At 42.6% G+C, this 26,983-nt stretch overlaps 1 protein-coding gene across 3 annotated transcripts in view; it reads right to left on the reverse strand.

The window, feature by feature from the left end:
- Positions 1 to 347: 347 nt before the first annotated feature.
- The window catches only part of LOC115481128 (cytochrome P450 2F3-like), a 53,097-nt gene continuing 26,461 nt past the window's right edge, over positions 348 to 26,983 (reverse strand). For all 3 annotated transcript variants that reach the window (XM_030220161.1, XM_030220160.1, XM_030220162.1), the window contains exons 4-10: positions 23,119 to 23,268; positions 19,106 to 19,266; positions 12,963 to 13,139; positions 4,104 to 4,245; positions 2,403 to 2,590; positions 1,638 to 1,779; positions 348 to 772 (exon numbers count right to left, since the gene is read on the reverse strand). In XM_030220161.1, the coding sequence (XP_030076021.1) occupies positions 591 to 772; positions 1,638 to 1,779; positions 2,403 to 2,590; positions 4,104 to 4,245; positions 12,963 to 13,139; positions 19,106 to 19,266; positions 23,119 to 23,268 (1,142 nt within the window). In that variant the 3' untranslated portion in view covers positions 348 to 590. The remainder of the gene's footprint in view (positions 773 to 1,637; positions 1,780 to 2,402; positions 2,591 to 4,103; positions 4,246 to 12,962; positions 13,140 to 19,105; positions 19,267 to 23,118; positions 23,269 to 26,983) is intronic.

A 26,983-nucleotide genomic window follows, 5' to 3' on the forward strand; every position in this document is an offset into this window, starting at 1 on the left:
AGAAATCCAGGGGTGGAGCCCCCCTTGACCTCCCTGCCTACACCCATGCATGTCTAAATCGTTTCAAATATCAAGCACAAGGAATTTAGGTATTAAGTCTATTTGAAAGGAGAATATATCTTGAATAATAGACCATACATTTTCCCAAAAGGAGAGAGTAACATCACATTTATACAGTAGGTACCTGTTTGAGAATTACATAACCAACATGTAACTAGGTAACTATGATGACTGCATCTGCACAATGATTACGTTGTATGTTGTCTTCATCTACATGGATGAATAACAGTAACACATGAAGAAGTTCTTTTTTAAAGAATTTATAAAACTCAGTGGGAATACCATCCTAGAGTTTTCCCTAGCTTCTGCGATTTATTTCAGTGGATCTGACCTCGCCATTGAGGTCTACATAGCACTATTATATTTGTTCTTTTTGTCATGTTAATTCATCTTTCTTGTCTCGTATTTTTTTAATAAATGTGTTTTACTTATCACTTGTTTACCTTTGTTCGAAAACCAAATAAAAAATACACAGAAATCTTGATGATAGAAGCTGATTATAGGTGACTATAACACTTTTCACAGCTCCTTTAACGAGGTATTGCACAACACTGGTATTTCTGGGGAATATTTAACAGACCGCTCTCTGTCGGAGTAAGGTCGATGTCCTCCCTGCTTCCAAGAGGCTGAAAAGTGAAGTTCTGCAGGAGGGTGATCAAGAACAAGAAAGTTTCCATCTGAGCCAAATTTTCTCCAGGACAAATCCGTTTTCCTGTAGGAAGAATAGCATGAGGATTGGAAAAGTGGCAGCAGGTAGGTTTTTTAACCATTCTGTGCATCGCTATGGTGAGATGAAGTATGGTAAATATGATTACATTGTGTATTGTGTTGTTATGTGCATTTTGTTGTACTCTGCATTGAACTAAGGACATGGAAAAACCTCGGGTGAATTTCTTCACAAAGGTGGTAAATAAATGCTAATAAATAAATATATAAATAGCATGCATACATACAAATTAATCAATCAAGTCTTAAATAAGAAATTTGGACGATGAACTTTTGGTCTTCTCGCAAACAAAGCTTCTTCCTCAAATAGTGCATAGCTATCTAGGTACAACTTGGAGCAAAAGGGCAGATGATAGATTTTAAATTAAATAGATGTGTTGGCATTTTAAAACCATTTCTCTTTCTCCTCTCAGAGCCACCAAACTCCCAGCTAAATAGTCAGCCAATATTTTCAGTTTTATAATTTCTGATTCTCTTTTAGCTATGGTTTCATTAAGAAAAAGATCTGATGCAGTTCCAGGATGGAAAGGTTTTACCTTTGTAGGCCTAAAATAGTGCATCTCAATCAAATTATGGCAGGGCTACCCAATCAATCTGGCTGTCAAGTTATCCAGTATGAATATTCATGTGATGTATTTGAATGCACTCATTTATTTGCAAATATCTTATGCATATTCATTGCTCATATCCTTAAAACCATATTACCTGGGTGGTCCTGGAAGACTAGCTTGACAACAACTGGTCTAGAACATTAGTTATGGCAGAAGCCATATAGTAAAGTCCTAAGACTGGAATATGAAACTTGAGGGATGTTAAGAGGGTTTACATGCAAATGCAAAATGAAATTTTACCAGCAGAAAATATCATCAGGGCATCATTTCTCTTTAAGCAGCCATTCTGGTCCAGGAAATTTCCAGGGTTGAAATCTTCTGGTTTCTTATACTGTTTTGGGTCATAATGAACTGAAGTCAGCACAGGAATCACAGGGATGTCCTGAAAAACAGGAAGTGACATCACTGAAGTGTAAGAGGTCAATATTCAGCAGGGCAACATCAGCATAAAAATAAGCAGATGAATTATCTGTAATCTTTAGGCCCTGTTTTCAGCTAAGCCCTCTCTTTCAGTAGGATCACTGAGGATAAGTTATCCATTTTCGAGGAGTAGTTACTAATGTGCATTAAGGGAATAATGTCTATTTGGCAGCTTGACCTCTAGGGTAGTACTGTGAGACTACTGCTAGGAGTTGAGTGGCACCATTTTGAACTCGGGCACTAGTGGGCAGGAGCGGCTGGGTATCACTTCTGCTGCCTGCCTCCCTACTAGCCACCAGGTAAACCCTCAGTAGGCAGTAGGGAGGGGATTGAGAGTGTTATGGGGTTGTACTTTGGGTTTGGGCTGGATTGGGAATGGGGGGTTATGCATTTTGTTGAGGGGAGGTTATTTTTACCACTACTGGATTATTAAAGAGGCTGTGGGCCCAACTTGGAGCCTGCTATCTGCGTTACTGACCATTGCCGGATGAAAATCGGGAGGTAAGAGTTACATGAGTTAACAATTAAACAAGCCAACTGTTAGCAGAGCTGTGGCCTCTAACATAGCTAACTCCAAAATGGTACCTTTGGTATCGTAAAGCCCTGAAACTGGGTGTCCTGCATCATGAGGCGTGGTAGAGACAGTGGAGCAATGTCAGTGAATCGCTGGAGTTCGTGAATCACAGCATCAGTGTATGGCATATTCTTTCTGTCTTCAATGGCTGGAAGACGATCCTGACCAATTACCTGGTCGATCTCCTCTTGCACTTTTTCTGTAAAGACAATGTTTTCATGCCAATGTTTTGTTAGTATGTTAACTCAGGACAGTCCTTTCCTTCAGGGGTCTGGGAAATCCTCTTCAGGAGGGACATCAAAGCATTTCATTGATATTCTAACAGGATGGGTGTGGGTAGGTGAGAGGAGGGTGATAAACAGAGAAATACAATTTTATGGTTTATAATGGGCTAGAAAACCCAGATCCTTGTTAAGTCCTGTCTGTTGGGTGTCAAAATATTCAATCATTCTGACTTCAAAGGTCTTACGTTCCTGTATTGTTTTAAAGTTACCTTTCAGGATTCTAACTGTGAAATCACTGGTGCAGTGTCCTGGTCTTGTAAAATGCTGGCCCACTGGGGTGGGAACCTGACTGGCACCGGCTATCTTCATGTGATGTCTGTGCAGATTAAATCTTGTCTTAAGCATCTGGCCTGTTTCTCCAATATAGCATCCTTCATTACATTTTTTACACGGAATGATATATACCACATTGGAAGATAAGCATGTGAAAGATTCCTTTATGTTGAATATTTTTCCTTTGTGAATGACTGTGGGGTCCTGTGAAATGTTTTGGCATAGCTTGCAGCTAGATATATTACAGGGAAATGTGCCCTTCTTTTCCTTTTCAGTCTGTGTTGGGAGTTTACTTCTGATTAGCTTGTGTTTTAAGTTGTGTGGCTGTCGGAAGGCCAGCACTGGTGGGGATGGGAATATCTCTTTCAGTAATTCATCTTCCTGGAGTAGAGGCTGTAGGTCTCTTATGATTTTCCTCAGTTTCTCCAGCTCTGGGTTGTAAGTCACAACAAGGGGGATTCTGTCTGTGGCTTTTTTTTCTTTGTACTGTAGCAGATTTTCCCTGGGTGTTTTGAGGGAGGAGGCAATATTCTTGGAGATTATTTTGGGGTTGTAGCCTTTCTGTTTGAAGGATGCAGTCAGGGTTTCAAAGTGTCTGTCTCTATCCCCTGGGTCCAAGCAGATACGGTGGTATCTTGTGGCTTGGCTGTAAATAATGGACCTGTGCACATCTACTGGAAAACATAGGAGCCAAGATTCAATACTAATTGCCATTCCATGGGCACCATGAAGGATTTTGCTCAAGCATTTACTGCACCCACAGAGCTGGCATCCATTCATTGCTATTATTAAGCACAATAGGAAACCATTCCTACTGTGTATAATAATTGCAAAGAGAAGACTTGTTGTAGCCCCACTTAAAGGGAAGGATTGTTTTTTGGACTTCACTGTTATTATTTTTAAGTGTAACCACGTAGGGAAAACTTAGTACAGCCATTCCTTTTATAGTGCGGATCTAGATTGTCCTATTCACCAATATCTTAGCTTAATGATCCTTCTTATATGTTTTCAGATGGAGGTAGAGAGGGTGTGAGAATGAGAGAGAAACATGTTTATTTTTCTCCTCAGCTGGACTCTATTCCTTTTGAAATGTTCTAATGTTCCACACACACACACTTGTTGCTTTATAAATCATTGCACAATTAACACACTCACCTGCTATTTCTGGGTATTTCATTAGAATCAGGATACAATATTTAAGGGTTGTTGTGACCGTGTCTGTCCCACCGTAGACCAGGTTGTGCATAGTCATGATAAGAGTTTCCATTAAGAAATAGGATGCTGGATTATTCTTTTCCTGGGGAAATGCACACAGATGAGTAATCAAGAGAGAGGAAATAAAGTGCGTAAGGTTTATCATCTCTCTGGAAATTTTTACTGTATCTTTCATTCTCTTAGGGCCTTCTTTACTAAGCCGCGCTGTAGGCATACTAGCTTTTTAGTGTGTGCTAATGCTAGAGACACCCATAGGAATATATGAGTGTCTCTAGTGTTAGCACATGGTAAATTTTAGCGTGCACTAAGAACGCTAGGGTGCCTTAGTAAACAGGGCCCTTAGTTTCCAGGCCAGTCCATCTTTCGGTTAGGGCCATTAACCTTCACCCCCCCCCCCCACATCAACTCCCAAGGAGGATCATGTATTGTCACAAGTGAGGGTCACCCATTTTTCAAAGTCTACCTTTAGGATTATTTCAGCTTTAGAGTGCTCCCTCAGGGTCAATTATTCCTTACAACCTTTCTCTATAGTTACTTTAATTGTAGAAACTTCCAGTAATGTGACTGGCAAACTAGATTGCTCAAAGTTAGATTCTCAGGGGCCCTTTTACTAAGGTACACTGAAAAATGGCCTGCGCTAGTGTAGGTGCGTGTTTTGGATGTGCGCAGGTCCATTTTTCAGTGCGCCTGTAAAAAAAGGCCTTTTTTGTGGGTCCAAGAATTGACGTTGGCAAAATAAAAATTAGTGCACGTCCATTTTGGGCCTGAGACCTTATTACCACCCAGTTTGCGCCGCGCGCCAGAAAATAAAAAATATTTTCTGACACATGTAAAAAATGGAATTACCACCCGGGGCATGCGGTAGCCGGGCGGTAGTTCCAAATTAATGCGTGTTGGATGCGCATAGGCACCTACGCGGCTTAGTAAAAGGACCACTCAGTGCATCAGAGTCTTGTATCAGTCATGAATAACCTATGAAGTATATATCACTGGTCCTTAACACAAAAATACATTTTAGTACAATGATGAGTGTGTGCGCAGGGCTCAACATACCTCAAGCACCAGGTTACCATGGCAGCTAAATATCGGACCTATTGCCTAGAGCTTAGAGCACTTGAGCGATACTGCAGCAAAATCGGGGCCACACAAAGGAAGATGTCTGTAGGGACCACACTAAAATATGGCTGCTAGCTGCTCCTAGCATCAGCCTCTTTCTCCTGCCTGACTAGCATCTTTAAATCATCTGCAGAGTAGAGGAAGTTTGTGTTTTTATTGTCATCTCTCTGCCTGTTCTTAGCTGGCTTTGTCCGCCAGCACCACTGCTGTTGCTCAAATACTGGATGTGATTTCAAAATGTCTCATATTCTTTATTATATAATAACACAATAAAAAATAATTGGGACATTTTGAAATCACATCCAGTATATGAGCAACAGCCTTTTATAGTGGCTTTTTCTAGAGGGAGAAACTTAAATGAACTTTTAAGTACAGTCCAATTACCTTCAGTGACGAATGAAACGTTAGTGAGGAGACATAGCCAATGTGGTTCTTGTGGAACATGTAATACAATGTGGAACAGGGAGTACGTGGGGGTTTGATGGAACATGTAATACGACCATGGAGACCAATGAATACGTGAATCCCACAGATGGCAAGTGCTCTCTGTTAGAATTTGCTACTAATTGTAAAACAAACTTTGTTGTTTACGTTTTGCAATGCTCTACAGACCGCCAGGCAACTGGCAAGACTCCCAAACACACCTCATGGACTTTATCTCAAACACTTGTGTCTCTAACTCAAATCTCATCATAATAGGAGATATCAATCTACACCTTGAAGATCTCAACTCAACAAGTACCCAAGAATGCGAAGAGTTCCTACAACTATGGGATCTTCATAGGACAAACACGCAACCAACTCACATCAAGGGACACACACTGGACATTATCACACACAAATTTGACCCCGTTTCAAACCTTATACTAACAGACACAAAATGGACACCCGCACCATGGTCTGACCACTATAAAGCACACATCTCCCTCCAATGGCGAACGAAAGGTCCACCGAATAAACAAGATTGGAAAACCTACACCACGAGAGGAAAAATAGACCCGGTAATATTTTGGCAACAAATCTACGACAACGAATGGACAATAAAAACAGATACAATCCAATTCCTCTTAGAATGGGATGACAGATGCAGATCCATACTAGACAATATTGCTCCAACCCAAACCAGAACCTCACATAGAAAGAATTCAGTACCATGGTTTAATGAAGAGTTGAAAAAACTTAAAACACAAGTCAGAAGGTTAGAACGAGCATGGAATAAAAAGAAAGACGACCCTACACTTAATGGCTGGAAACAACTCCAAAGAAAATACAAATATACCGTAAGACAAACTAAAAGACTACATTACAAAACCATAATCGGACCAAATTACAAGGACACACATAAACTCTTCCAACTCGTGAATAAATTATTAGATATTACACCAGTCACAACCAACAGCACAGACACCCCAGGAGCAGATGATGTTGCGAAATACTTCAACGAAAAAATCGCACAATTACGACTTAAGATACCTGTCAGTATCATCGACTATGCTGAACTCCTTGACTGTCTAGACCCAGACCCCGGCATTTACCCAGCGGACAGGACTTGGACCAAATTCGAGACAGTATCAGAGGATATCATCTCCCAAACGCTTAAAAGATTTGCCAAATCTCATTGCAAACTAGACATTTGCCCAAACAACCTGATGACATCTGCTCCTCAACAATTCATAACTGACATAACGAAACACCTGAATTATATGCTACAAATTGGACTCTTCCCGAAGGAGAAAGGAAACATTCTACTCACCCCTATACCCAAAGACACAAAGAAAAGTGCTAATGAACTAACCAACTACAGACCAGTAGCATCCATTCCCTTAATAACCAAACTAACGGAAGGGTTGGTGACCAAACAACTCACAAACTATTTAAATAAATTCTCAATACTCCATGACTCCCAGTCAGGATTTCGGTCTAACCACAGTACCGAAACAGTGCTAGTCACTCTCATGTCTAAGGTCAAACAAACGATTGCAACTGGAAAAAACATACTACTCCTACAATTTGACATATCAAGCGCTTTTGACATGGTTGATCATGGAATATTACTACATATTCTTGAGTACTTTGGAATTGGAGGTAACGTTCTCAATTGGTTCAAAGGATTCCTAACCACACGTTCATACCAGGTGACATCTAACTCGACTACTTCAGCCACATGGGTACCTGAATGCGGAGTCCCACAGGGATCCCCTCTCTTGCCGACTCTATTCAACTTAATGATGATACCCTTGGCTAAACTACTATCAAATCAAAACCTCAACCCATACATATATGCAAATGACGTAACGATCTACATCCCATTCAAACAAGACCTAAAGGAAATTTCAAATGAAATCAACCAAAGTCTACATATCATGCATTCTTGGGCGGACGCATTTCGGCTGAAACTTAATGCAGAAAAAAACCAGTGTCTAATTCTCACCTCTCAACATAACAAGAAAGAATTCACCGCCATTAACACACCAAATCTAAACCTTCCAATTTCAGACACCATAAAAATTCTTGGAGTTACCATTGATCGAAACATAACATTCGAGAATCACGCGAAAAACATAACCAAGAAGATGTTCCACTCAATGTGGAAACTAAAAAGAGTAAGACCTTTCTTCCCAAGAACTGATTTTCACAACTTGGTACAATCAATGGCGTTCAGTCATCTAGATTACTGCAACGCACTCTATGCTGGCTGTAAAGAGCAAATAATCAAGAGACTTCAGACAGCCCAGAACACTGCAGCTAGACTCATATTCGGCAAAACAAAATATGAAAGTGCTAAGCCCCTACGAGAGAAATTACACTGGCTCCCACTTAAAGAATGCATCACGTTCAAAATATGCTCACTAGTTCACAAAATCATCCATGGTGATGCACCAGCCTACATGTCAGACCTGATATACCTACCACCCAGGAATGCCAAAAGATCATCCCAAAAATTCCTTGATTTGCATTTCCCGAACTGTAAAGTTCTAAAATACAAACTAATGCACGCAACAAACTTTACCTACCTGAGCACACAGTTATGGAACGCACTACCGCGCAACTTAAAAATGATCTACGAAATAGCGAACTTCTGCAAACTACTGAAGACCCATCTCTTTAACAAAGCACACCACAAAGATCAACCAATATGAATATACACAACTCCCTCACATATATTTAGAACTGTATTATAATATCTGCTTGTTATACTAGTATTATGTTTTATCATTATCATGCTGTACAAGATCCTTCTGTACCACTAAATGTCTTTTTAAGATATTTCCACTACTCACAATGTATTGTAAACCACATTGAGCCTGCAAAAAGGTGGGAAAATGTGGGATATAAATGCAATAAATAAATAAATATAGTGTGGGGGTTCTTATACAGTGATGCCCAAGGGGTTCCAGAAAAGGTCAAACTGAGTGTGGAAAAGGGTCTTGAAAACTGAGGCAATTTATTGAAATATGAAGGCAGTTATTAGGACAGTTGTCAAAGGAATTTGCCCAGGAAACTTACATAAGAATATAAATGCAACAAATAAATAAATGGAATAAAGTATATGTGGGTAAAATAACAAGCTCTTTACATGTGTGTCTGGATATCGTTCTTGTGTTTCCAAGTTTAAATCGGGGGCACCTCTGTTAAAACATTGTATATCAGTGAGAAATGGTTTTGAAGAGTTTCAGTAATGTGTATAGGATCATATACCGTCACTGAGAAGAGGCAGAGACAGAAACTGGAGGCTGTTGCAGTGTGAGTAGCGATGGATCCACTGCTTGATGTCTCTAGAGCCATCTGGCTTGAACACTGTGGTTGATTGGAAGTGGGTTTTTTAAGATGACTTTTTGATAAATTCTTCATGACTCTGTTTGTCAATAATATGTTTGCTACTGTGGGAAATATGTTAATTATAAGGTACACTGATTGTCCAATCAGTATTAAGCTTTTGTTTCCCTATGTAGGGTGCATGCAGGTTGGCATCTCTTTAAAGACCGGCGCCATTTTTTGATCTGTAAGCACTAGAAGAAACAAGACTTATATGAAAGCTCCGCAGTAAGCTTGACACTTTGTTTTTTTTGATTGAATACAGTTCCACATGGTAAGAGGATGTTAACCAGTTGATTTTATATTTTAGACAATATGTAGAAGGTGAAGCAGGTTTGGTGAAACGGATGTCTGTCAGGATCTTCCGTTTCTGATAAGTGTCTCGCTAATTACGTCCTCATGATGCCTTTAAGAATGATGAACAATATATGTTTAAAAAGAAAAAAGATTAAAAGAATTAATAAGTATAGTGACAACATAAAAGTTTTTGTTTGGGTTTTTTTTTTTGGACCAATGATTGAGTTGACGCTAAAGATGTATTGGCAGTTACTACATCTTGTGATGTTTGAGGTCCTTTTTTTTTCTCCCTTATTTAGTGAACTTATAGGTGGAACTGTGTGATTCGCATTTAGTTGAAGTCATGTAAGTGATACAACAGGGTGGTTCCTCCCCTTTCCATTCTTTCTCTATCATCCTCTGTCCTATGCAGTCTGCCCTACCCCCAACTTGTCTACTTTGCTTTCCTCCAATGCAGCCCACTGTGCTCTCCCATCTTCCCACTTCATCTCTCACTTCTTTCACCCCCAGATCAGTAGCGGCTTGGATGTGCTTCCCCTATGCTTGACTGAATGTCTGTTCTACAGCATGTGTTGGATTTTTGCTCATTTGGACTGATGGGGTTTATCCATCCACCTGCCTCTATAGCAACACTCGCCAATCTTACTGTGGCTGCAACCACAGGTGGTACAGGAGAATGATGTCCCATACAGCGCCCACCCAAGTCACAACTTCAAACTTGGGTTTTGCAGCCTGTTTGGGAAGCACTAGTCTTTAATTTCTTCTCTCTCTGGACTTCCTATGCTTTTCCATCCCCTTGTCTACCCCAGAGCTCATTTCTCCCTACTCCTTATACCAGTGCAATTCCCTATCCCCTGTAAACTTTTTCTATCCTTCACCGCCCTGCCACATCTCTCTTTTCTATAATTGTTTTATAATGCTGTTCATTTTGAATGCAATCCGGCTGATATTCAGCCACTGATGGTGAGTGTTTTTTAAAGCGCAGACCATCACTGGCTAAATTAGCACCCATTGTTCAGTACCTGGCCATGTCTGGGCATCGGTACTAATATCCAGGGCTGTTGCACAGTGCCCTGGTCACTGGAGCTTATGCGGGTCCCAGCTGAATATCAGCTGGGATCTGCATAAGAAATTTTTGCCCAGATACCAATAGCCCCCCCCCCCCCGATCTTCCCACCCACCCCCAAAGATCAGCAAAGTAGTCCACCCCTTCCACTGGCCGTCTTCAGCCTACCTTGAAGTATCTGTGGTGGTCAAGTAGTAAATGGGCAAGAAGAGCAATGCTTACTCACTCCTGCCTAAGGCTGCAACAAAATGGCTGCAGTGACCTCTAGGGACAGACTCAGGGTATATGTACTATGGTACTTGAATACTGTGAGGCTGCTACTAGAGATTGCAACATCCATTTTGTTGCGGCCTTAGACATGGGCAGGAATGAGTGGGCATCACTCCTGCCCATTTACCATTGGACCACCATGGATTCTTCAAGGTAGGTCTGGGGAGGGGGGGGGGTCCACCGGGAAGGACTCATGCCTACCTTACTGTATATTTGTGGGGTGGGTAGGAGGAGGGATCGGGCTGGAGAAGATTATTTCCATTCTGGGGACTGGGAGGAGGATTGGGATGGGTGGGGGGTGGCAGCCCGAGCTGCTACCCAGAAGGTATCCAGGCAGTGGCCGATATTCAGACCAGTGCCCAGCCACCTTTACTGCCGGGTAGGGGTTGTCCCTTAAAAGGCAACTGAATATTGCCACTTAGCCATGGACAAGCAATTTAAACTACCAGGAGCTTCTCCTGGCCATTGTTCCCGATGTATATTTTCACCACTTTCCCCCTAGGCCTAATTTTGTCCTGTTTTGTTAAATTTTCAGTTATTTTTCCCTTGACCAAAAGGATTATATACAAAAGGCTGATAATGCCTGTCTGTGTGTCTGTCTAACATCTATTGGGTTGAAAGAATAATAACAGTAATTTCTGAATGAAGGCACCTGGTGCCATTTCCCGGGAGATGGTGGAGATGAAAACGGTAACGGAATTCAAACATAAATGAATCCAGTTCAGAAGGAATGGATCCTCAGAAGCTTAGCCGAGATTGGGTGGCAGAGCTGGTGGGGGGAGGCGGGGCTAGTGCTGGGCAAGACTTTTACGGTCTTATGCCCTGAAAATGGCAGATACAAATCAAGGTAAGGTATACACAAAAAGTAGCACATATGAGTTTATCTTGTTGGGCAGACTGGATGGACCGTGCAGGGCTTTTTCTGCTGTCATCTGCTATGTTACTATGAGGGGCATAATCGAACGGCGCCGGCCAAATTGATGGCCGGCCATCTTCGGGGCCGGCACCGTAAGCAGGCGGAGCCAAGCGTATTTTTGAAATACGCTTGGCGCCGGCCAAATCGCTCGCCGGGTTTAGAGAAGGATCGCCGTGTTTATATGAGATGGCCGGCTTCATTTTTCAGCCATAATAAAAACCAGGCCCGGCCATCTCAAACCTGGCAAAATGCAAGGCATTTGGCCGTGGGAGGAGCCAGCATTTGTAGTGCACTGGCCGCCCTCACATGCCAGAACACCAACCGGGCACCCTAGGGGGCACTTAAAAAAATTAAAAAACAAAACAAAAATAGCTTCCAGGTGTATAGCACCCTTACCTTGTGTGCTGAGCCCCCCAAATCCCCCCCAAAACCCATTTGCCACAACTCTACACCATTACCATAGCCCTAAGGGGTGAAGGGGGGCACTTAAATGTGGGTACAGTGGGTTTTGGGGTTTTTTGAGGGCTCTACATTAACCACCACAAGTGGAACAGGTGGGGGGGGGGCCTGGGTCCACCTGCCTGAAGTGCACTGCACCCACTAAAAACTGCTCCAGGGATCTGCATACTGCTGTCAAGGAGCTGGGTATCACATTTCAGGATGGCATACAGGCTGGAAAAAAAGTTGTTTTTTTTTTTTTTGGGTGGGTGTGGGTTGGTGACCACTGGGGGGGGGGGGGGGGGGTAAGGGGAGGTGATCCCCGCTTCCCTCCGGTGGTCATCTGGTTAGTTGAGGCACTTTTTCCAAACTTGGTCCTAAAAATAAATGGACCAAATCCGGCCGGCAAAATGCTCGTTTGAGCCAGCCTCTTTTTTTCCATTATAAGGTGAAGCCAGCCATCTCGTACCCATGCCCCCGCCCCGCTCTCGTCCCGCCTTCGTTACCCTACCAACACGCCCCCTTGAAGGTTGGCTGGCGCTGCGACGAAACAGCAGTTGAAGCCGGCCAAAATCGGCTTTCGATAATACCGATTTGGTCGGGATTCAATTTGTGTTGGAAGATTGCCGGCGATCCCTTTCGAAAATAAGCCTTTATGTTACTATGTAATTAGGGTCTCATTTTACAAAGCTAGTGGCTGCCAGTGCGGTAATGCTGACACAGCCCATTCTTTCAATGAGCTATGGTACAGGGGGGAGGGGGGAATAAATCATAAGTATGAAGATTTAGCAGGAAATGACTGAGAAAAAAAAGAAATAATTCCGCCCCTATCTCTAAGCAGCAGAGTTTATGGTAAGTATCACAGTTCCCTAAATTTTACCTTCTCCATTTTGATAAGGAAAACATCAATGTAGTCTCGGGGGTTGTTGGGATCTAGCATCTCCTGATGAGCCTGGATTATGTCTTGAAAGATGGGTCTTAGAACTTTATGATTTGTCAATATCTTTCTGTGCGGTCCTGGCAGATAATCCATGACTTCTGAGTAGACATTGTACAACTGGAAAGAATAGAGTGAAAGAGTGATATGTTTGGATGGAAGATCACAACTGAGGAGGTTCATAAGTCTGACTTTGGTCTATTTCTCATTTCACCATATGAATGCATACTTGAGAGTTAACTAGTGGCCCTACGAGAGAGTCCTCTATGACATAGCTTAAGCAACACCTCATGTGATATACATCCCATTTAAACAAGATCTAAAGGAAATTTCCAATGAAATCAACCAAAGTCTCCATATCATGTATTCATGGGCAGATGCATTTCGGTTGAAACTTAATGCAGAAAAAACCCAATGCCTAATTCTCACCTCTCAACATAACAAGAACAAATTCACAGCCATTAACAGACCAAACCTAAACCTTCCGATCTCGGACACCCTAAAAATTCTTGGAGTTACCATCGATCGACACCTTACCCTCGAGAGCCACACGAAAAACACAACCAAGAAGATGTTCCACTCAATGTGGAAATTAAAAAGAGTAAGACCTTTCTTCCCAAGGACTGTTTTCCGTAACCTGGTACAATCAATGGCGATCAGTCATCTAGATTACTGCAACGCACTCTACGCCGGCTGTAAAGAGCAAATAATCAAGAAACTTCAGACAGCCCAGAACATTGTAGCTAGACTCATATTCGGCAAAACAAAATATGAAAGTGCTAAGCCCCTACGAGAAAAACTTCACTGGCTCCCAATTAAAGAACACATCACGTTCAAAATTTGCTCCCTAGTTCACAAAATCATTCACGGAGATGCAGCAGCCTACATGTCAGACCTGATAGACCTACCACCCAGGAATGCCAAAAGATCATCCCGCACATTCCTAGATCTACACTTCCCTAACTGCAAAGGTCTAAAATACAAATTAATACATGCGTCAAACTTTACCTACTTGAGTGCACAGTTATGGAACGCACTACCGCACAACTTAAAAAAGATCTACGAACTAACAAACTTCCGCAAACTACTGAAGACCTCTCTCTTTAACAAGGCATACCACAAAGATAATCCAATGTGAATATACACAACTCCTCCACATATATTCAGAATTGTCTTATAGTATCTACTTGTTATATTACTATCATGTTTTTCTTTTTCATTATCATGTTACCCAAGATCCTTCTGTAACACTAAATGTCTATTTTCTAATATATTTCCACCACTCATGATGTATTGTAAGCTACATTGAGCCTGCAAAGAGGAGGGAAAATGTGGGATACAAATGCAATAAATAAATATAGTGTGGGGGTTCTTATACAGTGATGCCCAAGGGGTTCCAGAAAAGGTCAAACTGAGTGTGAAAAACTGAGGCAATTTATTGAAAGATGAAGGCAGTTATTAGGACAGTTGTCAAAGGAATTTGCCCAGGAAACTTACATAAGAATATAAGAACATAAGCACTCCTACACTGGGACAGACCAAAGGTCCATCAAGCCCAGTATCCTGTTTCAAACAGTGGTCAATCCATGTCACAAGTACCTGGCAAGACCCCAAAATAGTAAAACAGATTTTATGCTGCTTATCCCAGAATATGCAGTGGGTTTTCCCAAGTCCATTTTAATAATGGCTTATGGACTTTTCTTTTAGGAAATTCCTCAGGCTGAAAACTTCACTTAAGATTCACACAGTTACATTATTCAACAACATTATGGATAATTTATGTAGCCCTGTAGCTTTAAGAGTGACTTTCAGGCTTATTTTCAAAACAGAAGGGTGCCCATCTTTCGACACAAATTGCAAGATGGGCGTCCTTCTCACAGGGTCGCCCAAATCGGTATAATCGAAAGCTGATTTTGGGCGTCCCCAACTGCTTTCCATCGCGGGGATGACCAAAGTTCACGGGGGCGTGTCAGAGGCGTAGCGAAGGCAGGACTGTGGCGTGCCTAACACATGGGCATCCTCGACCGATAATGAAAAAAAGAAGGGCGTCCCTGACAAACACTTGGACGACTTTACCTGGTCCTTTTTTTCTTACAACCAAGCCACAAAAATGTGCCCTAAATGACCAGATGATCACCGGAGGGTATTGGGAATGACCTCCCCTTACTCCCCCAGTAGTCACCAACCCCCTCCCACCCTCAAATAATTTTTAAAAAAACATTTTTCCAGCCTTTATGCCAGCCTCAAATATCATACCCAGCTCCATGACAGCAGTATGCAGGTCCCTGGAGCTGTTTTAGTGGGTGCAGTACACTTCAGGCAGGCGGTCCCAGGCCCACCCCCCCCACCTTTTACATTTGTGGAGGAAACAGCGAGCCCTCCAAAACCCACTGTACCCGCATCTAGGTGCCCCCTTTACCCATAAGGGCTATGGTAGTGGTGTATAGTTGTGGGGAGTGGGTTTTGGCGGGGTTTAGAGGGGCTCAGCACACAAGGAAAGGGAGCTATGCACCTGGGAGCAATGGGGAGTGGGTTTTGGGGGGGGGGTTGGGGGGCTCAGCACACAAGGTAAGGGAGTATTGCACCTGGGAGCAATTTATGAAGTCCACTGCAGTGCCCTCTAGGGTGCACGGTTGGTATCCTGGCATGTCAGGGGGACCAGTGCACTACGAATGCTGGCTCCTCTCATGACCAAAGGGCTTGGATTTGGTCGTTTCCGAGATGGGCGTCCTCGGTTTCCATTATCGCTGAAAATCAGGGACGGCCATCTCTAAGGTCAACCTAAATTTCACGATTTGGGCGTCCCCGACCGTATTATCGAAAGGAAAGATGGACGCCCATCTTATTTTGATAATACAGGTTTCCCCGCCCCTTCGCCGGGACGTCCTGCGAGGACGTCCTCAGGAACACTTGGGCGCCCCTTTTGATTATGCCCCTCCACGGTAGTATAACTGTGTACTACCGTAATTTTAGTGACACATTAGCACTTTGAACTGTTAGGCTCCCCGTTACAAAGCCACACTAGTGGCTGCTGGTGGAGTAATGCCAACACAGCCTATTCACTTTGAATGGGTTGTGTCAGCATTGCTGTGCAGCTTTGTAAAAGGGGAGGGAGGGTTAGTAATTAATGGAAACATATGTATCTGTTAGTAATTACTCATGGACATATGGTTTAGGAAGGGTACGAGGATATCATTGATCAGATAAAGGGTTGCGCTGCGGACATCTAGTAGCACTATAGAAATGATAAGTAATAGTAGTAGTAACCAAAAAGATTAAGAAGCTCTGTATACTGCCCTGAATAGCCAAAACACAGAACTGTTGAAAATGTATATATGAAAAAAGTCCAGAAAATTGATTTCTTTGAATAAATCCCCATGATGTAATTCTTGACCAAAACTAATAGTACTGGGTTCTGGATTAGCATATCTCCCATTTATTAAGACACACTCCCCCCTGATACCCAGTTGGCAGCAGTCAGCATTCTTTTAAATGCTGACTGTTGCTGGGTAGGTTAGCCATCAGGCTTCAGTACCGGGTCATGTCCAAGCATTGGAACTGAATACTGGAGCATAAATGTGATGGGGATGGACACTGGATCCTATGAAAGTCCAGGTCAATATTCAGTTGGGGCCTACATAAGACAGTTATGTGGCACTGGCTGAATATCGGCTGGGACCTGAATAACACTTTTTAAACTTTAAAGCCCACTTGATTCCCTTCTAGGCCTCCAAAATAATCTCCATCCCTCCTACACTGTCCCCTCAGCCTGCAGGCATTAAAGGCCCTCCCCTCTCCCCCAAACAAGCTCCCCCACCAACCCCTAGGTAGCCCCCCCCCTTATGTCCCTGGTGGTCCATGAGGATTGATGGGGGCAGGAGCAAAGCACCCTTGTTTCTGCCCCTTGTGGCTGACTTTTGCAAATGGCTTCTGCAACCTCTTGCAACATTAGTAGCTCAAGCTTCCACAAGAGGTTGAAGCAGCCATTTTCTAAGGGAAGCTCTCGCCTTGACTACTGCAACCTACTCCTCACTGGCCTCCCACTTAGTCATCTATCCCCCCTTCAATCCGTTCAGAACTCTGCTGCACGTCTTATCTTCCGTCAGGACCGATATGCCCATATCACCCCTCTCCTCAAGTCATTTCACTGGCTTCTGATCAGGTACCGCATACAGTTCAAGCTTCTCCTACTTAACTACAAATGCACTCGATCTGCAGCCCCTCATTACCTCTCTAGCCTCATCTCCCCTTACGTTCCTACCCGAAACCTCCGCTCACAGGTCAAATCCCTCCTCTCGGTACCTTTCTCCACCACCACCAACTCCAGGCTCCACCCTTTCTGCCTCGCCTCACCCTATGCTTGAAATAAACTCCCTGAGCCCATACGCCAAGCCCCCTCCCTGCCCATCTTCAAATCCTTACTCAAAGCCCAACTCTTCAGTGTCGCCTTCGGCACATAACCATTATACCTCCATTCAGGAAATCTAGACTGCTCCAACTAGACATTTCGTCCTTTACATTGTAAGCTCCTTTGAGCAGGGACTGTCCTTCTTTGTTAAACTGTACAGCGCTGCGTAACCCTAGTAGCGCTTTAGAAATGTTAAGTAGTAGTAGTAGTAGTAAGCTGCAAAAGGCAAGAGTAAGGGGGCTTCGTTCCTACCCTCAACACTCTCCACGAACCACCAGGGACATCGGATACTCCTTGGGGGGGGGGGGGCTAACTAGACCTCATGGGGGGAGTTGGGGGGGGCTTGTTCAGGGGGGAGGAGAGGGACTTTGATGCCTGCGGACTTGGGAGAAGAGGTAGAAGGGAGGGAGGATATTTTGGAAGCCTGGGAGGGGACCGGGGGGCTTTAAAGATACAAACGAGTTATGCAGGTCCCAGCCAATATTCAGTGCCAGGACCTGTTTAGCTAAGTGGGTTAATTTAGGACAGCTGTCCTAAATTAACCCGCTTAGCTATGTGGATCCCAGAACTGAATACTGCCGGCACCCGCATAACACCAGACTCCTCCCTAATCCAGCCACCTGTACCGCCCCTAACCTGTCAACTTTTTCTTGGGCCAGTCAGGCGATTTTCAGTGGGACTGCCCATTTTAGTGTCACTGTATATTGGGAGTTAGGCAGTGGTAAGAGCTTTGAATATCGGCCAATCTGTATTTTGGCATTTTGCTACAGGCTTGAAAATGCATCCAAATGTTAAATGTCTTCCATATTAAGAAACAGGACATCTGGCAAGTTAGCTTAGTTTTGACCAAAAATTGAGTTACTGTGTTCTGGCTTTTCAGGGCAGAATAGTGAATGGGACATTGAGTTTTGATCTAGAGAGTGAAGGAGCCGGAGTCCTTTAATGGAACTGATGTAATATTGTCATGAACTAGAGAAAGAAGAAGGAATAAAGCACGTGAACAACCCTCTAGGTTCCTATCTGGTTCTCCTTTTACTCATAGGGAGGTTCCTTCTTGCGTCAAATTCTAGATATGTGAGTGAGGGGCTATTTTCCCACCCAAGATAGAGAGGGAATTGACAGTTTAAATTAATTCCCTAGAAAGGAGCTGAGGCAAAGCAGAACATTTTATTTACTTGATGGGAGTATCAGCTCATGGGGATTGGGATAGGAACCTATCTAAATCTGATAATGAGAGAATTCCACAACTTAGATTGTAAGTCCTTTGGGGATAGGAAAATATACCTACTGTACTAGAATGTAAAATCACCTTGAACTGTTACTGAAAAGGTCTGTGCTAAATCCAAATTGTTTTTACCAACACTTTTTAGATTTATACCTTGGACACATTACATTACAGTACAATGCAGTCTATAAATAAATTTTCCTTGCAAATAGTCTGTTCAGGTGGGAATCACATCTGATGTGCATTCTAAAGTTATTCTACAGTCCGACAAATGAGTTATAGGTTGCCACAGAGAGGACCGGCTGTCTCCCATAGTCAGTGATGTCCCACCCAATGCCCACTATATCAACTGCTTGACCACTTGGTTAAAGAACCCTAAAAGATCAGGATATTTCCTTGACATCATGGTTACATATCTGATGTTTCCCATGAAAAAAGTCTGCGATCACTAACCGTTCCCCAGGAAGTGCTCATTAGTTTAAAGTTCTCATTGGTTGCGTTGGCAAGAGTCTGCAACACTTTATCTTCATAGTCAAAGCGGCTCCCAAAAAGGAAAGAGCTGATGACATTGGAGATTGATTGACAAATGAATTGTGTGGGCTCAAAGGGTAACTCTGTAAGAAAAGATAATAGGGAAAGTTATGTTTATATATATGTATGTATGTATGTAAGCATGTATAAATAATAGTAATAGTAGTTTCAGTTTGGGGTTTATGCCATCTGCAGTCCTCAACATGAAGTCTTCAATGCAGGGAAAGCAATGTTGTTCACCTGTGCAAGATGTTTTCTATAGACAGCAACACTGATAAGGCATACAAGTGAGTGATGGTATCTGATTGCACTGGCAAATAACTGTTCTCCTAGAGCTCACAACTCATTGTAAAGTTCTGAGAATGTGTGACTTTGCCTGAACACACCAGTCTCCTCCAGCTCCTTAGCTGGTTTCAAAGCTCAATGGAAGCAACTATTGGGGGATATGGGAAGGTATTACCCACCTAAGTCTATAAAAGTTATTCATCATTTTCATGTGCAGAATTGACATCAGGTCATCCAGAGGCCAGGAACATGCTCAGCAGTATTCTATAATGTCATAACAGGCGTTGTGTATATATATGTTGCCTAAATGGGGGAGTGTTTAGGCAGAGAATGGACATATGTTGGGAGGGACCATCATCTAAGCCCACAGGACATATTCTATAAACATCAACTGTGAGGATGACACGTAAAAGACATGCTCGAAATGTGCAACTCAAGAAATAGCAACTACATTGCTGAAGAGATGTCTCTTTTGACCTGGACCATTGGTTGGTGCATTGTGTTGCTGGTTGGCATTGCTGTGCTTGGTCAGGTCTCACTCTTCCTCAACCTTGCTATCTCCCTGCTCTCACATAACCTTCTACAGCCCCACTAACTTCCATTATGCCCCATTGTGCTCTTTCTACCAAATACACTATCCAGCTCTCTATACACCTGTCCCCTCCCCTCATCAGCTTCCCTCTCAGCCCCTCCACCACATCTCTCTGTGCAACTGACAGTGTTTGTGTGTTTGGTTGTGTCCCTCTATCATTGTCTGTCTGTGTGTCTAACTGGCTGTGTCTGTTTAACTCTTAGTGTGTGTGTGTGTGTGTGCGCGTTCGTGCAACTTAGCTTCATTGCTGCTCTGTCTCAATGTGACAGCTGATGTGCTATCAGTCATAGTGGTCGAGGTAGATAGGTTTCCCTGAGTCACAGCATTCTTCCACTCAAATTCGCTACAGACATTTGGAAAACTTGCATTAAATTTGGGAGTGAGCAATAACTCCTACAGTTGCTGAACAGGAAAAGTCTATGAACAAATTCTCAAACAAATAAGTATGGTTACAATTTACCAGCAGAAATAAACAGGGCCAACAGCTCAAAAACATGTTAAGTTAAACCCATTTGCTAAGATTTACAGCTGTGTTTTGAAATACTTTATGTTTTTCAGGAGACCCCAAATCTTATCTAAAAGATTACATCAGCATGGACCCTCTTACCAATAAACAAGAATCAGATAAGTGCCATTTAACTTTACTTCCAACCCCTGAATTTCCCTTGCTTTGTGTAAAATTATTTTCCCTTGTTCTTATTTCCTAGCTCGACTCAGTGAGAGACAATGTGGTACTCCCACCCCATGTCAGGTAAGTATGACCCAATCAAGTGTCCAATTTCCCAGCTTGAATACTCTGCTTTAAATAAGTGATCTTTTCCTTAAAAAAATGTCCCAAAGGGAAAAATGTGGGAAAAACCTAAACAGAACAAAACAAAAACAAAATTGAACCCCCCCCCCCCCCGCTACACACAAAAAAAACAAATCAGAGATTGTGGCGCGTGCCAGAGTGACAATGGTGCAATGGTACTCAAAGTACAGCCCTGCTTTAGATGCTCCTTATAATGGTCCTTTTCCCTGAAGCAGCTTTTTAAACAAAACACTGGTCACTGTCGGTTTGACCTTTTACTAAAGAGCTTGCTAAGGGGTCCTTTAACTAAGCTGTGGTAAAAGGGGGCCTGCGCTAGTCTCAGTGTGTGGTTTTGATGCGTGCTGAGGTCCCCTTTTACTGCAGTGGGTAAAAGGCTGTCTTTTTTTTTTTCTCAAAAAGAAATGGCCGTGTGGTAAGGGAACCACTTGCCGCATGACCATTTTGTGGGACAGTGCATATCACCAACCATTGAGGTGGCGGTAAGGGCTCCCGCGCTAACCTGGCAGTAACCAGGCAGTGCGACACGGCACTGCCTGATTACTGCTGGATAAGCAACGGCGCTACAAAATAGAAATGGCACATGCTGGAGGTGGGAAATACCGCCAGGCTCCTGCAGTAGCCCAGCGATAGTTCTGGATTGGCATGCAACAAGCCAATTGCCGTGTGCCAACCGTTTAGTAAAAGGGCCTATAAATGCATAGATAAGTGAACTGTTTCTTAAAAGCCTATTTCACAAATCAGTGGAAGATTTTTGGACAGTGATCTGATAGTTCTGAAAGGTCTTGAAAGTCACTTTAGGCCTGGACTCTGAGGTCTTTTCCTTCCTTTCAAAAAAATATTTTTTTCACAAGTTAATTTCTAATATATTTCATTTTGTTTGAATATGTTAACACTGAGTGTATTTTGAGTAGAAAAATTACAGCTTCCCATCACCTTACTTAGAAGGCCTTGACATACTGAAAGCCAAATAACCAGGATGAAGAGATTGAGAAAGAAAAGCATCCTCTCTCCCTAAGCCATGTCTCCGTAAGGCACAACAAGTGAGAGCAAGTAGTTGTCAAAAAGATCATAACTAACACATTCCTTAGTACATATGGATCTGCAATTGATTAAACTATACTGAGATGCAGCAGGACCAGTCAATAAAGCCATCTAGGATAAACAGTCAGTAAGAAGTCTTTCCCCTTGAACTTTAAAATTTCATTGTAGGGTATGTGGTCTGTGGCACCAAAAAGCATTCCAAATTTATATGATCAAAAATGTCATCTGCAAACACAGAAATAAATCTATATATATAAAACTCACCCTCAACGTTCTATTTGCACTGACGTCACTGAAGCCAGGTTCGTAAGTTCGAAGCTCTGAAGCCACACAAAATCACAGTCTGTGGGCCCCGCCCTCGCGTCAAACGTTATGACGTTGAGGGCGGAGCACATTCTCAGCTCCAACGTTGTACTGCACTGTAGCTGTGCTCCGCCCTCGTGTCAAAATGCGATGACGTCGAGGGCGGGGCACACGTTACTCTATCGGTTCCTTTCGCCAGGTCAGTGGGGTGGGGGGGCCTTCGGAGAGGGGGGAGCGCTGGCAGCGACGACATCGGTGGGGGTGGAAGGGGGGTGCACTGGCAACACACACATAGGGGGGAAGGGAATGGTCACGGACGCTGAGGGGCATGCCAAAAGGGCCAGGGTGACAGCACATTCGCACGGAGGCTGCAGGGAGGCCGGCGACACACAGAGACACAAAGGGACAGAGGGGAGCCTTGCTAGCGCCCGTTTCATTGTGATTTGAAACGGGCCTTCGTTACTAGTAATATATATAGAATAGTAACAACAGGAGTAAAAAGGAGCTTGTTGAAAGAGCAAGTCCTGCTCCTTGGGTTTGCTCTTTTGTATGTGACCACAGTGAAAAGAATTTATAGAAGCACTTCTTGGCATCCTCTTATGTCAGGCAGTGGCAGCAGGGAATGGGACTAGCCACCATGGTCACAACACAAGAAGACTCAGTGTTATTTGGCCACTAGTGGTTCAGCACTAGCACATTGCCACATAAGCTGTAATATTCTGGTTTGTTTGAAATATCTTTAGAAATTTCACAGGAAAGTCAGTATAAAGGACATTGCAACATCTATTATCAACCATTGTGGATTATGTAAAAGAATGGAGAGCTCCTTCAAATCTTGTAATTAATAGGAGTATATAAAAGATTAAATGTAAGCTATGAATAAATGCATAAACGTTTACACACGGTTGGTTTTTCTGAGCTCTTGTATGAGGAACTGAATCTCCTCTTGGATCTTCTCCTCGATGCTCCTTTTCCCCACTCCAAAGTTTCTCATGGCCTGCAGAGTGAATCTACGAAGCTCCTTCCATTTTTCCCCATTACTACAGGCCACATCTGAAAGAAGCAAATGGCAAAATAAACTTGGTTAACAAAGCCTCTGAGAAGCATTGAAAAAAAATATTGGGCTTGCTCTGCATTGACTATGACAGCCCATGAAAATGAAGAGAAAGGCCACAATCTATTTGCAAATGGAGATTCACAAACACTCTGCTTGTTTTTCTCCTAAAGACACACCTCAGGCATTTTAGCAGACACTGAATGAGGCTGATCATCCAACCTGTCGGTTACTGTTCTGCTCCCCTGACAACTGCAGTTGTCAGGGGAGCAGAATGGTAAAATTGAATTTAAAGATATTCTGGTTGATATTCAAAGCAAGTTAACTGGCCAGGAACAGCCGCTGACTAGTTAATTTGGTTGTATGCGGCTATTCAATCATTTTCAGCAGCACTTAACCAGTTACTGGCATTCTGCTTTGGCCGCCTACTTCTCTCAGAAAGTTCAGTTGGCTTGTACTGATCCTTTTTTCCCATCACAGCCATCCTCCGTAGGAGGGCCCTCTGGATTGACACTTTCTGATACTACTACTTCCTCATCTGCTAATGTGCAAATACTGTCTTGTTTTGCTCCCCCTTCCACACCTTCTGTTATTCGGGCACTTACCTCAGTAAGATCAACAATAGCATCACATGATCTTGTCCTTCATCTCAGCTTGCTACCTCCCTGACTGCTCTACATTCTACATTATCTATACTTTTGAGCACTAGTTTCACTACTGGCAAAGTTCTTCTCTCTGGAAGGCGGCAGTTGTATGTCCCAAACAGAAAGACACTTGCCTATTTCTAATCTTTTATTTGAAGCTAAAGTGGTGGAGTTCTTGGTCTTAATGCAGCTATCCCAACATGTGGATGCAGTCACTGCCTTACACCCAAACCAGACGGTGTTCAGTTCTCACTATATCGCTGAGAGACAGCCCTTAAAGCTCTATTCATTACTGTGCAATCTACCCTATCTCACAACTTGGCAGTTTTGCTACTATCAATTGATCTCTCTTCCGTGTTTGATCTTGTGGGTCATTCGTTACTTCTACTATGGGATATTGGGATTAGAGATATGGCGTGGTGTTGGTTTCAGTCCTATTTATCAGGGCATTCCTTTCGAGTGCTTTGGAATGAAGTGTTCTCAGATTCTATTCTACTTTGGTATGGGATGCCTCGGTTCTCCTGTTGGCCCCACTCCTATTTAATCTTTCTATGGCCCCCTTAGCTGATCTCCTCATGGATGCAAGGTTTGTTCCCTTTATCTATGCGGATGATATTCAAATCCTGATACCCAGTCCTTCCTGCAATCGAAGAAGTCATCTTAGAAGATGTGTTGGTATCTTCCATGCAAATTTTGCTAGTTGTGGCCAGTATATTTATTCATTTGTTGCATTTGTATCCCACATTTTCCTACCTATTTGCAGGTTCAATGTGGCTTACATTGTTCCGTAATGGTGATAGTCATTTCCGGAATAAGAAATACAGAGAGGCATTGCATTAAAGTTCATAAGTGATAGAATAGATTAAGCAGTCAAGTGTAGAGAATTCATATTCGGAGTGAGAAATAGAGTGGTCTTGCGTTAAAGTTCATTAGTGACAAAGTAAAACTGAAGCACTCAGGTGTAGAGAGTTCGGTTTTGTCCAGTTCTGGTATAAGTTTTGTTGTCTAATGTTTAGGATAGATCATTGTGGTATGCCTTATTGAATAGGTTGGATTTTAGTGATTTTCAGAAGTTTGTTAGGTCGTGCACTGTTTTTATGGCATTCGGTAGTGCATTCCATATCATTGTCAGCATCACTCAAACATAAATAACAGTTCAGTTCATCAACAGACTTCACTCTATGGCTCCCTGACCTTTCTGCTTTTTCGTCTCTGATACAGAAATTAGAAAAAGTTCTGTAATGGATACCACTTAATCATATAAAACCTAACCTGTCAAAACCACAAGCAATGATTTTCTCTTGAACTGGCGCTAAGCACATGCTGGGTCATATTCAACAGTTCAATACTCCTATTACCATTCAAGATTCCTTGAAGGTCTTAGGTGTTACTATTGATTCTGCATTAATTTTTCCTCCTATATATCCACTGTTGTTTCTAAGTGCTTTTTTTTTCTTCATCAAATTTGGTCCTTTCGCCAAGATAAACAGTCAGTAAGGACTCTTTCCCCTTGAAGTTTGTAGGGGATGTGGCTTGTGGCACAAAAAAAACCCATTCCAAATTCATATTATCAAAAATACCATGAGCAACCACAGAAATAAATAAAATATGTAAAATAATAAAAAACAGGAGTTAAAAGGAGCATAAAGGCAAATTATCACTAAAAGCCAATGCTCCTGGAGTTGGCCCCAAGGAGTTTATCCAAACAGCAATTCCTGCTCTTTGGGTGCACTCTGTTATATGTGAACACAGTGAAAAGAATTTATAGAAACACTGGATGGACCGGTCTTTATCTGCAGTTACTATGTTACTATCACGTATGTTACTTCTGAGTGTCCTCTTATGTCAGGGGTCATGTGATCGGTTTGCTGTAGGCAGTGGCAGCAGGCTGCAGAAAATGGGAATGGTTTGATAAAAGATCCCCTAAAGCTCCCAATTTGGCAGTCTTATATAGAACCCTAAAAACCCTCACAACCTTTCACATCCCTCAATGACCTCTGAATTGTCTTTGCTTAAAACCCACCTCTTCAATGCTGCATTCGGCACCTAACTCTTACCGTTCACTAAATCCAGACTGCCCCAATTTGACCGCCCCTATCGGACTGTCCGTTCACTTGTCTCTTAGATTGTAAGCTCTTTGAGCAGGGACCGTCCCTCTATGTTAAATTGTACAGTGCTGTGTAACCCTAGTAGCGCTTTAGAAATGTTAAGTAGTAGTAGTAGTAGTAATTGTCATTACTATAACCCCTAGCAGATTTCTTCTCCAACAAAATAGCATGTCTGAGAGATTTTCATGTATCTCTTTCATCATCTTATATGATACATGCCCTCACGTACTCTCAGATCCCAGAACCAAAAACAGCTCAAGGTATTTAGCTATAAAGAATTAGAACATGAATACTTCAGAGCCTCAATTTTTATTCTTACAAGGGCCCCCCACCTCTGGAACTCATTACCCCTACACCTGAGACTATAGTCATCCTTACCCCCATTTAAGGCCGACCTTAAGACCTTTTTGTTCAACGATGCATTTTGTTAATCCCTCTCTACTTCTGCAAGTGACACGAGCACCCCCCAGGAATGACTTGAGAACTCTCCTAATGTTTGTCTCTCTTCTCTCTCTGAATAAATGGAATTCCACTCCCCTTCCCTCACTCTGTTTGTTGTTCATATTCACATTATTTCCCATTTTTAGAATGAATATTGTAAGTCACCTAGATGGATCGTCTAAATGGCGAAATAGTAAACCTTAATAAACTTGAAACAATACTAGCACTTACACAAGTGAATGTACAGATATGCATGTAAATGCTAGAGGAGCATTCAGTGGCATTCTATAAAGTGCATATATAAGTGCATAAGCATTGTCATACTGGGACAGACTGAAGATCCTTCAAGCCCAGCATCCTGTTTCCAACAGTGGCCAATCCAGGTTACAAGTACCTGGCAAGATCGCAAAACAGCAGTGGATTTTCCCAAGTCCATTTTAATAATGGCTTATGGACTTTTCTTTTAGGAAGCTATCCAAACCTTTTTTAAACCCTGCTAAGCTAACTCCTTTTACCACATT

The sequence above is a fragment of the Microcaecilia unicolor genome, chromosome 11 (assembly GCF_901765095.1).
Source record: "Microcaecilia unicolor chromosome 11, aMicUni1.1, whole genome shotgun sequence".
Taxonomy (NCBI): domain Eukaryota; kingdom Metazoa; phylum Chordata; class Amphibia; order Gymnophiona; family Siphonopidae; genus Microcaecilia; species Microcaecilia unicolor.